We start from the raw sequence: 13222 nt of genomic DNA on the forward strand, positions 1-13222 counted from the left end.
TGTTCTGGTGTCTTCGGGTCGGGCCCAGGCTCCGCATGGTCCAGTTCTCCATCTGACAGTGGGGCTGTCACAGGACCGCTGCTCCCAGTTACCTGGAGCTGTGGGCCGGTGGGTACCTCTTGGTTCTCACCGGGTGGGGGGAGGCCTTTACCCATCCCCTCAGAGGGATCGTCATTTCCTGCTTGGGCGGTGCTGCCCTCCTTTTTCCCCGCGGCACTCTGTCTCTTCCTCTGGTGACGACCCTCCTTGCGCCGGTCCTCACCGTCAGAAGAGCTGCCTGTATCCTCGTCGTTTAGGTGTCGCTTCCCCCTTCGCTGGGTGGCTTTGGGGCCCTTAAGAGGTTTCCTCTTTCTACTTTTGACAGTAATCCAATCCTCTGCCTCCTTTGATCCCTCCTCTTCCATTTCCTCCGTCTGTCTTGAAGGAACTTAGATAAGCTACTGCATCTCCCCGCTGCCTGCCGTCTGCTCCGTTACAGCCTGTCGTTCCTTCTGGGTGCCTCCAGACACCGTTCCCGTGCTGTTTTGTGGTACCTTGCTGGTCTTAGGTGGTCCACGGCTCGTGTTGCCACCTCCGGCCATCTGTGCGTAGGTGGCGGCCCCTCGTCTTGGGCAGGCCTTGTACATGTGGCCCGCCTCTCCGCACAGATTACAGTTCTTGGCCTCTTTCTTTTCCTTGGTCGGGTGGCCTTCCTGCTTGCAGTTTCAGCAGACGGTCACCTTACAATCCGCCGCCATGTGGCCTGACCTCCCGCAGGTTCGGCACACTTTCGGCTGCCCTGTGTATGTCAGGTAACCTCTGCTTCCTCCGATGGCAAAGTTGGAGGGTGGGTAGAGGATGTTCCCACTGGTATCGACCCTCAAGGTTACCCTGACCTGTCGTTTGCTGGTCCAGATCCCGAAAGGATCGACCACATCGGTACACTCTCCCTCGACCTGGACGTATCTTCTCAAGGAGGTCAGGACATCTGCTGCTGGGACACGAGGGTTGTACATCTGGATTACCCGACTCCACTGCGCAGGAAGCAACGGGACCGCCGACAAGATGGAGAACAGAGGTTCCCCTTCCTTCTCCTTGAAGACCTTCAGGAGCTGCTCGCAATTCTTCACGCTCCTGAAGGTCACGTTGAAATAGCCTGCCGCAGGGAAATCCTGCAGGCAGTACACGTCCGCTGCTTCGAACCCGCAGCATTCCAGCAAAATCTTCTTCACGAACACTGTCCGATCGACCGGTGTGCGCTCCACCACCTTCTTCACAGTCACCCTGACTGTGTTGCGAATGCCCTGGCCTGGGCTGCGAGCGGCTGCTGAGGCCGGCTGGTACCTGAATTGGCGTTAGGCCGAAGCCAGCATAAATATCCACCAAGAACAGTTCAGCACAACCAAACGATCCTCCAACGTCCAATCACGATCTAGCGGTAGTCTTCAGCAGCTCCAACGACTCGTAACACGATCCCCGTGGTTTTTTCCACCGCCAGCACATGTCCGCTGGGTCGAACCTGCAGCACTCGAGCAGAATCTCTACCTCTGGTCCTCAGGAGCTACACATATTCCGAGCAAAAAGTCCGAGAAGCGATAAGAACCGAACTACACATGATCTTAGCCAAAAGGCCAAGAAGCGATCTGGGAGTGCCACTGCACTGATCATGTCATCTCCCCTGCCAGGTAAGTGTGGGATCAGACAATACAACCCAACAGCATTATGCTGGTATTTATGCTGCACATGAGCTTCCTCTCATTCATCAGAAAAACCTTCTCTCCTTTCTCTCTCATTTACCTAGCTTCCCCTTACATTTGCCTATGCTATTGACTTTGCCTCAATGACTCCTTGTGATAAGTTCCACATTTTCATAAATTCCTTATTTGATTTATTAGTGAATGTCCTGCATAAACGATTCCCAGTTTTGCATTCTGCCAAGTTGAAACATCATCCCTACAAAACAGCTTGATACTTTTAAAGACATCTTTCTGCTGACCCCTCTAAGCCTTTTACATTTCTACAGAGAAGTGCTAAGCTTGTTCAATCTTCCATTTCAGTTTGAGTATTATTCCTGTAAATTCCTTTTAAAATACAATTAGTTCACGAATAAGCCTGGGACACATCCAGAGGTAAGTACTTCTCAGTCAGTTACCAACTCCTTTAAGGGTTGGATAAACCTGAAATAAGGATGTACTCTCTTGTGATTTTAATTAAACTGGTTTGACAGGCTGTAAAACCATTACACCTAAAGGGAGTTTCATTTTCTGTTTAATTAGCAGAGAAGTAACAGTGAAGAAATGGCAAAAGGGAACATGCAGGTAAAACAACCTCGAACCAAAAATGAAAACTTGCTGTTTTTTATTTTGGTATGAAGTTGTGTGTTTCCTGCTTGCTCCTTTTTCCAACGTTTTCAAGTAATTTGGATATGAACAGTATTATGATCCCGGCTGAGGGTAACACCTGGGATGTCTAAGTCCAGAACAAAACCTAGCTTGAGAGTTCAAATATTTAATTATTTCAGTTGGTAGTCACTGAAACATGAAGATTGCTTTGGTTTTATTCATTTATGGGATGTGACTGATGTTGGCTGGGCGAGCATTTATTACCCATCCCTATTTACCCTCAAGAAGCTGTTGATGACCCACTTTCTTGAATTGCTGCAGTCAATTTGGATCACTTAGATGCACAATGCTGTCAGGGAGTTCCTGGATCTTGAACCAGTGACATTTAAGGAAATATTTTTTCAAGACAGGACAGTGACTTTGGTGAATTTCTGTTGTGCGCCTTATAGGTGGTACACACTGCTGCTACAGAGCATCAGTGGTGAAGGGAGGGCTTTTTGATGTGGTGCCAATCAAGTAGGCTACTTTGTCCTGGATGGTATTGAATTATCGTGTTGTTGCAACTATGCTCATCCAGACAAAAGGGCAGCATCTCATTACACTCCTGAGTTATATCTTGTAGATGGTGGACTGGTTTTGGGAGAGTCTGGTGGTGGGCTACTCCTCGCAATATTCTTAGTCTCTGACTGTCTCTTGCAGTCACAGTACTGATGATGTGACTGGTTTAGTTCAGTTTTTTGTCAACAGTAACCTCCAGGGTTGTTGACAGTGTGGGGATTCAGTGATGGTGAGTCACTGAATGCCAATGGCAGTGGTTGGATTCACACACTTGGGAATGGTCAAGCCTGAATGTTGTCCGGGTCTTACTGCATTTGGACAGTTTTAGTTTCTGGGGAGTTGTGAATGAAGAACATTGTGAAATTATCAGAAGCCTCACCACTTCATGTTATGCCACTGAATGGATAGATTCGCACTTGTTAGAAATGGACATTGCCTGGCTATTATTGCCATGAATGTTACTTGCCACTTATCAGTTTATGCTTAGATTTTGTTCAATCTTGCCACGTAAGGACATGGATTGCTTCAGTGTTTGAGGAGATGCAAATGTGCTGATTGTCTTGCAATCATCAGTGAGCACCCTGGATATCTGACCTCATGATGAGGGAAGGTCATTGATGGACCAGCTTTAGATAGATGAGTCTAGGATACCATGCTGAGGAATTCTTTAGATGTGGTTCAGGAGCAGATATGACTGACTTCCAACAACCACAGCCATCTCTCTCTCTGCTCCAGGTGTGTCTATCCAGCTGAGTTTTCACTCTGGATTCCCGCAGGCTCCATTGCTTGGACTCCTCAATGCCATACTCTTGACAAATACTTTTGGACAGTCACTCTCCCTTCACCAATGGAATTCAGTTCTTTTGTAATGACGTTAGAAGCTGCGTGACCTGACGGAATCTAAACTGAGGTGTCTATGGGCAGGTTATTGCTAAGTAAAAGCATCTTGATAGCACTACTGATGACCCTTGCCATCATTTCATTTATGTTTGAAAGTAGATTGATGAGACAGTAATTGGCTGGGTTGGATTTGTCCTAATTTTTGTGATACCTGGGCAATTTTCCACATTGTCAAGTAGATGCCACTCTTGTAGCTGCAGGGAGGAACAGCTTTACCAGGAGGGTGGCAAGCTCTAGAGCACATGCCTTCAGTACTACTTCATGAATGCTGTCAGGGCTCATAGCCTTTGCAGTATCCAATGCCTCCAACCATTTCTTGATATCACGTAGAGACAATCAATTTAGCTGAAGACTAGCATCTGAAATCCTAGGGATCGGTGGCCACAATCTTCACCCACAAGTGGGATGTAAATGCTCCACCTTGGCTTCCTCCAATGCTTCAACATCATCTTTTGTGCTGCATTTCCCCAACATCAGGGATAGGAATACTTGTGGTGCCTCCTCTTCCAGTGAGTCATTTACTTGCCTTCCTTTATTCACAACTAGATGTGGCAGTATTGCAGAGATTAGATCTCATCCATTAGTTGTGAAATCACTCAGTTCTGCTGCTTACGCTGTTTGACATGCTAGTGCTGCTTTGTAGCTTCACCAGGTTTTCAAGTACATCTGAAGTTGCTTGTAAAATATCCTCCTGCGCTCCTCATTGAAGCAGGATTGATTCCCTAGCTTAATTCTAATTGTAGCATGATGAATATGCCAGGCCATAAAATTGCAGGTTGTATTGCAGTACAATTCTGCTGCTGCTAATTGTCTACAGTTACTCTTAGATGCCTCGTTTTGAGTTGCTAGCTCTACTTGAAGTTTATCCATTTCAGCCTGGTGAAAGTACCATACAACATGATGGAGAGCATTTTCAATGTGAAGATGGAACTTTCAGTCAACAAGAATTGTGCTTTAATTACTCTCACTGATAGAGTCCTGGCCAGATGCACCTGCGACAGGCAGATTGGAATGATGAGGTCAAGTATGTTTTTCTGTTTTGTTGGTTCCTTCACAACCTGTTGACCCCTCATCCAGAAGCTGTGTCCTTTCGGTATCGAGCAGTTCAGTCATTAGCAGTGTTGCCAAGTCACTTGAACTCAGACATTGATGCAACCAAACCAGAGTACATTCTTGTCACCCTCAATGCTTCCTCCAAATGGCGTTCAACATAGAGGAGTATTGATGCATCAGTGAGGGTAGGGATAGAGGCAATGTGTGGTAATTAGCAGAAGGTTTCTTTGCCCACAACATTTGACCTGTTGCCAAGAAACTTCAGAGGATCTGGAGTCAATGTTGAGGTCTCCCAGAGCAAGCCCTCCTGATGGTATATCACTATGTCACTATCTCTGTTAGGGGACAGAAAGTAGCCAGGGATGGGTCATAACTGGGACAGTGTGTGTAAGGTACGATTCCATCAGTATGATTATGACGGGCTGTTGCTCGACTAGTCTGTGATCCTAGCTCATCCAATTTTGGCAGTAGCCCCTCGATGTAAGGAAGACTTTGCAAAGTTTCAAGAGTAGTGTTTGCCATCATCATTTCCGCACCTTAGTCAGGTTCATTTCTTTCTTTTCAGTGGTTGATACAACTGAATTGCTTACAAGGCCATTTTTGAGGGTAGTTAAATGTCAGTATGTTGCTGTTGACAAGTGTATAGGTCAAACTGAATAAGGAGGCCAGTTTCCTTTCCTGAAGGACATTAGTAAGCCAGAGGGGCTTTACATCAATGACTATTGCATGATTATCATTGGACTTCTAATTCCAGAATTATATGGAATTCAAATTTCATTATCCACACTAGGGTCCCCAGAACATTACCAGAGTTTCTGGCTTACTCAGTAATAATAGATGATGGCCTCCCCCTTTCTTGAACAAGAGAACTTAAATTTATTTCACAGACTAAAAATAAACTTATGTATCTATAACAGGGAGACGAAGTTACACTTGATTTTCCAATACTATCCGAAGTAAAAACAATAACTGCAGATGCTGGAAACCAGATTCTAGAATAGAGTGGTGCTGAACAAGCACAGCAGTTCAGGCACCATCCGAGGAACAGGAAAATCAACATTTCGGGCAAAAGCCCTTCATCAGGAATACAGGCAGAGTGCCCGAAGAATGGAGAGATATCTGAAGGGCTTTTGCCTGAAACATCGATTTTCCTGCTCCTCGGATGCTCCCTGAACTGCTGTGCTTTTCCAGCACCACTCTATTCTAGAATTTCCAACACTATCCTTCAACTAAGATCTTACTAAATTGATTCTTTGCAGTTTCTTTTCCTTGGATATCTGGCAGTCTTACAAGTCCCGTCAGAGACTGCTGGCATTGAACCTTTTTCAATGCTGATAACCTAGACCCTTCTTCAGTCCAGATAGCTGGAACATTTCCATACATTCTCACAACCATCAGAATGAGAAAGCAACACGGTCATGGTGCCTTCCCTGAGCTCCAGTCCGGATTCTCCTGCCAGGAGGAAACAGTTTTTCCTTCTCAACTGAACTCATGACTCGTCTCAACTGAAGTCAAATGCTTTTGGTTTGTTTAACATTTAGCAGTCGAAAAAGTATAGCACAGATCAGGGACTTAACTGAACTTAACATACCATCTTGGAAATTATGTACTTTGGTCACTGTTCTAAGTGGCTTTCTGAACTTTTTCAAACAAAATACTGTTACAGAACTGATCAAAATCCATCTGCCCCAATTTTTAAATCAAAATTTGGGTAGTCAATAATAATTCAAGAAGAGTGGAACAGGGAAGAAAAGAAAATGGAAGCAGACATCAATCTAACAGGACCACAAAAGTGTTGGTGTAGAGATGACCTTAAGTATTCACTTCCTTCAACAGTAACACAGAATAGCAGCAATGTGTACCATAGACAAGATGCAATGTAGTAACAAACCTCATCAACAGCACCTTCCAAAGACATCACCTCTACTACCAATACAGACAAGGGCAGCAGATGCATGGAACACCACCTTCTGTAGGCTTCCCTCCAAGCCACACACCTACATCTTCATTCCTTCCCTGTCACTGGGTCACTTTGTAACAACGCTGTGGGTAAACCTGAACCCCAACACTTCAGCAGTCCGAAAAGGCAACTTTATTACCACCTACCCCAAAAGAATGCTGGCTTGGCCAGTGACACCAAGACAGCCCATGAACCAATAAGTTGAAAAGCTGTGTTGTGTAAGGGAGTACAACAGATGCCATGTCAGGCAATGATCAGGTTTAATTTCAATGTTTTCTGCAACCTAATTATAATCATTCATAAAGATAGATCACATGAGTAATATGAAATGGTTGGAAGAAGCCTCATAGCTCAGAGCTTAACATCAACACAACCTTCGGAAATGGTGGGAATAAAACTAGTCTAATATGGCGATGCAACCAAGAAATAATTTCAGTGTTCTTTTGTACACTTCAGGAGATAAATTCCTTTCTGACTTCCTGTCACTCACTGTGCAATCACCAATACCTATCAAAACAGCTCCCAATTTTTAGTGAAGGCAGCCAGAACTTATGATGCATTCAGATCCATGAAAGGACGGATTTCCAAACACTACCACAGCTGAGATTTAGATGGCATTGATAAACTGTTTGTGCTTTCTCTTACTGTTGATGACATTATCTAACATCTCTTGAAATGTTGCTCAGCATTACACTCTTGACAACATCTTATTTGGCTTGATCAAGTTGTCTCAAAAAACTGAAAAGTTTATATCCTACGGTAGCACTGCATTAGTTACTAATACTATAACTGAAGTGGAGATGGCATGGGGCAGGGTGACACAAGGCACACGGATACACAAGATGGACGCTGAGCCACAAGTTGGCCACTTGACACACAAGATGGCCACCGGACCACAATATGGAGAGACACAGCTGAGCAAACACAGATACTGCCTGGGGCCCCTAGAATGCCAGCACAATGCAATCATAACCTAGTTGATTAATTTAAGGCAGGGGGTAAGTGGAAACAGAAGAGAATACATGAGTAGTGCCTGGGTGTCTGGGTCCAGCCAACACCTTTGATAGAAATGCTAACAGCTTGATACAGGCTCAATACAAAATGCTAACAGCCAGGGCTGCAGTAATCATCCCTCTCAGGAACAGTGATTAGCGCCCATTACTACAGCAATGGACTCCCGCGCAGACATTGAAACTGACAATGTCTGTGCTGAAACTGACAATAACTGCAGAGAAACTATCAACAATTCTGCAATGTTTATAACAAATTATGTTACAGAGTCAATAACCCCATCACTCACCTATTATTTCACAAAATGTTTAAAAGTGTTTTGACATGTGCTCTGGGTTGAGAGAAGAATCACAGCTGACCACTGTGCTGTTGGTGCCTCCGTCTCCCCGGAGCTCCAGTATTTCCTTGTACAATAAATTCTGTCGTTGAACCCTGACTCTGACTCCGAGGCTGGTGATTTTCCCACAACAGCAACCAAGCACAACGTGGCCTCTGCAAACTCCTCCATAGCTTACACCATGACTTTAACCAATCTCTCCATAAAAACTGGGCACTTTTCATGTTCTAGGTGAACATGAGGACTGCAGATGCTGGAGATCAGAGTCGGGAATGTGATGCTGGAAAAGCACAGCAGGTCAGGCAGCATCCGAGGAGGAGAATCGACATTTTGGGCAAAAGTCCTTCACTTTCTGTCAGTCTCACAGAGTTACAAATCTAATGTGTCGATAGTCTGTCAGCTTTCGCCCCTTCTGTGCTCTCATTATGCTCCCTCTTCTGGGTGGCAATGGCTCCTTGCTGGGCACTGCTCCTGTGACCACTTTCTGATAATTCACTTTCACACAAACATGAACAAAAAATTCAACAACAGGATCATAAATCAAAGATCAATCCTGCTCTCACCCAGTCTCTATACGTGCATTCCCATTAGCACAGAGAACAGGAAAGAGAATTTTTTACTTCCTTTAACTCGGGATAGGAGGATGAGGTCATTATAGCATCCTCACTTAAACCAGCTGCCATCAGACCGACACACTGGAGATTTAAACTTTCTGATCTGCAATGCTTGGCTACAGCAAAATAATGGTGTTATCCAATTAAGTACTACTAGAATTGGTAGGTTTCAATAAATCCTAAACCAGGAGCTTCCAAAGGTCTGCAAATTTTCCACAATAAATATATCCCAAAATGGATAACTTCATCAGGCAGCACGGATTATCTGCCCACGTTATTACATTTATAAAGCAAACAGCAGCTAATTATTCACAATTCAGTCAGAGGTTACTGGAAAACAAAAGCAAGACAAATCCAAGCTGACCAATTACTGCCCCATCAGTCCACTCTCTAACATCAGGAAAGTGATGGAAGGTGTCATTAATGATGCAGTGAAACAGCATTTCACAACAGTAATGCGCTCACTGACAAACAGTTTGAATTCTGCCTGGGCCACTCAGTCCTGACTTCATCCAAACTGGACAAAATGTCTGATTTCCAACAATGAGCCCAGTGTGACTGTCCTTGCCATTATGATAGCATTTGACCAAGAAGCCTTAGCAAAATTGAAGTCAAAGGGAATCGGGAGAGAATCCTCTGCTGTTTGGAATCATACCTGGTACTTCGGAAGATGATTGTGCTTATTCGAGGTCAGTAACCTCAATCCCAGGACATAACTGCAGGATTTTCTTAGGGTAGTGTCTACAGTCCAACTACCTTCAGCTGCTTCATCAGTGACCTTCTCTCCATCATAAGGTGAAAAGTGGGAATGTTTGCTGACAATTGCACAATATTAAGTACCATTCATAAATTCTCAGATACTGAAGTAGTCTGCATCCATATGCTATGAGACTTGGACAACATCCAGGAATGGACTGATAAGTGACAATTAACCGTCACACCACATAAGTGCTGTGCAATGACCATCTTCATAGGATTTCACCATCTTCCTTTGACACTGAAGGGGATAATCATTACCAAATCCAAAAGTATCCTGGGGAGTTACCATCAATGAGAAGTGGAACTTGACCAGCCAAATAAATATAGCTCCAAAAACAGCTCCAAGCAAGGGAATTCTGAGGCAAATAATTCAGCTTCTGTCTCTTCAGAGCCTGCCCACTGCATACAAGGCACAAATCAGGACTGTGATGGAGTACACTGTACTAGTCTGGATGAGTACAGCTCTAACAACACAAGAATCTCACCACTGTCTCAGTGGTGAGCACCTACTCACCACCATAAACATTCACTTCCTCAATCACCAACACTCATTGGAAGCCTTTACAAGTTGACAATACAAATGCAGCAAGTCACCAAGACAAAATGGATCAAATTCCAGCAATGCTGAGTGAGAGCACCTGCACAAGATTGCTCACTACAATCTTGAGGGCAATTAGAGATGCGCTGGAAATGCTAGCAAAATGCTCATCGCATGAAAGACTGGAAAAAAAAAACCTGTGCCACTTTTGATAAACATTTAAACTCCAGTTTTCTCAAGCAATAACTCTAATTTTAGATCAGCCTTATGAGGATATTCAGGATATATATAAAGCAATTGGAGTTTTTAATCCGTAAGTATATAAGTAAAAAAACATTAAGGAGAAATTAGAAACAGTGCTTACGGGTCCAGCAAGTAAACATACTGTCCATCTGGGGTCCGTTCCTGGTGATATGTGAGGTTGTAGGCCAGCATGGTTCCAATCAGGTCAGTGAGCTGCTGCTTCTCTCTGGCACTATACAGCTGGGTGTTCACCTGTAATAAATGGTTTACAATACCTGTCAGTACCAGGTTCTCGGCTATTAAGAAAAAACTTTTTGAAAACTTGTCATTTGAAACTTTTAAACACAACTAGGTAACCCAGAATAACTGCTTATTGTAAGTGTACTCCTTTGGTGTGCACATTCATCTTGAAGTGCATCCTTTGCACTATTATTAGTCTCGGCATTATTCATTATTCCTACCTATCTCATTGGATCTAGCTCTGCCTGTCTCTTTATTCATTGATAGGCTATTTCCAACTGCAACAACAATTAATACACCTAGGATGTTGCATCCTAATCTGTTTATGGTACTTATCCTTCACTAGCATCAGCTCAAAAACCTTCATCAAATCATTCTTTGTCGTTTTCTTTGCTGATTTGTAGCAAACATTGACAAGATTCCTTACTTCTGGTTTCAAGATGGCTTTTCAACATTGTTTACAGTGTTGTTTGACCAGAGAAAGCAAATATTCTTCTCAAAGATGGATTAATCTTTTGAAATTTCCTTCTGGAGATTTAAAAGCTTTTTTTCAATAGATACTGAAATAACTCCATAGAGACCAGTATCCCATCACCAAGTCACCCTTTATTTACACGTGCACAGTTCATGGACTCTGACCAGCTCGCCCTTCAGCCCAACACGTCCACACTGACCCTCCGAAGAGTAACCCATCCAGATCCATTCACCTACCCCATTACTCTACATTTTCCCTACTAATGCATCCAGTCTACACATCCCTGAACACTATGGGTAATTAAGCTTGGCCAATTCACCTAACCTGCACATCTTTGGACTGTGGGAGGAAACCGGAACACCCAGAGGAAATCCACGCAGACACTGAGAGAATGTGCAAAGTCCTCACAGACAGTTGCCCAAGGCTGGAATTGAACCTAGGTCCCTGGCACTGTGAGGCAGCAGTGCGAACCACTGAGCCACCGTGGTGCCCAGTGAGCGGAATCTCAGAGATTCCTGTTTATATCTGGCAGCCTGGGCTCCCTGATTGGCCCAGGTTAACAGCCCAAATCAGGGATCTAACATTCAATGAGATCAACTCTGTTCCAATCACTGCAGATATTTTCCATGTTATCAATCACTTCATGTTATTAGACTATACAGTGATCAAGTCTACAGTACTAGCTTCATTTCCATATTCCGCTAGCCATTTCTTGCCAAACTTCTAATCTATGATTCCAAAAAGTGGCAGCATTGTCACACTAGAAGCCAGAAATTCTGCTTTTCCAGGAGCAGAGAAAGTACTGATGTTAAGTCTTCCAGTCAATAAAGGTGGTACAGGTCCCGTTTAAACAATGTGCATTATAATCAAATAAAAAACCTACAGCCACAATGCTGTCCCAAGTGACACTAAGTGGATCTATACACCAGTCTTCAGTTATTCCTTTCTTCTACCCTCTTTCTTGCAGAAAATAAAAATGTTCTATAATAAAATATTTTCTAAAAAAAAAATTACTCTAACAGCTTTAGAGGGAAACTTTCAGAAACAGTGTTAAGCGCATACAGAGTGGCATCTCAGAATATGAACAGACAGTTAAATGAGAGTTTCTCCTCAACCCTTGGTGTCAAATTGGTTTAAATGATCTTTTTAATAGTTTTGCATTTGCTGCCATTCTCGGTTTTGGGATGAACGTCTACCTGGAAATATCTTTAGGCTGATGGTTGTAGCAACTATTACAATACAAACCATTCTGTACCCTCCCAGTCTTTTCACTGACATTATCTGCAGAACCACCCCACTGATATCAGTGAAGGGGCAAGTAAACACTCTTCCTCTTAAATGCTCGGATTTAAAATGAGCAGCTGCTTAGATCAGCTAAAACATTTAGAAATTTGGATCATCAATTTCAAAATCGTTGAGTATAGTGTCTTGAGTGCTTGCTTACATGGGGCAGAAATAGCTCTTGTTGCCCATGAGGAATCTTTTGAAATATAGGGAGGGTGGACTTATCAAGAGATTTCAGTTATAATTCAAAGAGTGATTTTTAACTGTCAATTGTGCATTACTGAAGGAATGTAGCAGAGGCATTATGGCCAGCTTTTAGATAAATATTAAACTGAGGCTCCACCTGCATTTCCAGGAGAATGCAAGAGATTCCAAGACACTATTTCAAAGAGCTGCAGCCTTTTTCCCTGGTGTCCGAGTTAGTATTTATCTCTCAACCATCATCCCCCAAAATTAGGTTATCTACTCATTATTATATTGCTGGTATGGGAATTGTGTGCGTACAAACTAACCACCACAGCTCCTACAGTGGATACACTTCAAAAGCACTTCAATGGGCCTGAGTTTTGAGTTCTCATGAAAGGCACTGCATACATCCAAGTTGTTTTCTGAACTATATTTCTATGTGGTGCACTGCACATAGGAAACCTGACTCACTGATTAGTTTTGCGAAAAGGTACTTGTGAAATTCTAGAACATTTCATCCCACATTGATGTAAATTGTGAAACAGAGTTCAAAAAACACAAAAGGACTGGCAGAGTACAAACATTTTGAAAAGCTCTGATTAAAAATGATCAATGATTCTGATGTAAAAGAAAGGAATCTGAGTTTATCTCCAGAGAATGCAATCATAAAAATACTGCAAGTCATTTCTCTCTTGAATTAGCACAAAGCTACAGATGGTATTAGTCATTTATCATATTGCCAG

At 43.3% G+C, this 13222-nt stretch overlaps 1 protein-coding gene across 2 annotated transcripts in view; it reads right to left on the bottom strand.

Annotated features, from left to right (window-relative positions):
• chtf18 (CTF18, chromosome transmission fidelity factor 18 homolog (S. cerevisiae)) overlaps nucleotides 1-13222 on the bottom strand; it is a 110545-nt gene that overhangs the window by 37482 nt on the left and 59841 nt on the right. For both annotated transcript variants that reach the window (XM_043711297.1, XM_043711298.1), the window contains exon 18: nucleotides 10416-10546. In XM_043711297.1, coding sequence (XP_043567232.1) covers nucleotides 10416-10546 — 131 coding nt within the window. The remainder of the gene's footprint in view (nucleotides 1-10415; nucleotides 10547-13222) is intronic.

This window comes from Chiloscyllium plagiosum, chromosome 21 (assembly GCF_004010195.1).
Source record: "Chiloscyllium plagiosum isolate BGI_BamShark_2017 chromosome 21, ASM401019v2, whole genome shotgun sequence".
In the NCBI taxonomy this organism is placed as follows: domain Eukaryota; kingdom Metazoa; phylum Chordata; class Chondrichthyes; order Orectolobiformes; family Hemiscylliidae; genus Chiloscyllium; species Chiloscyllium plagiosum.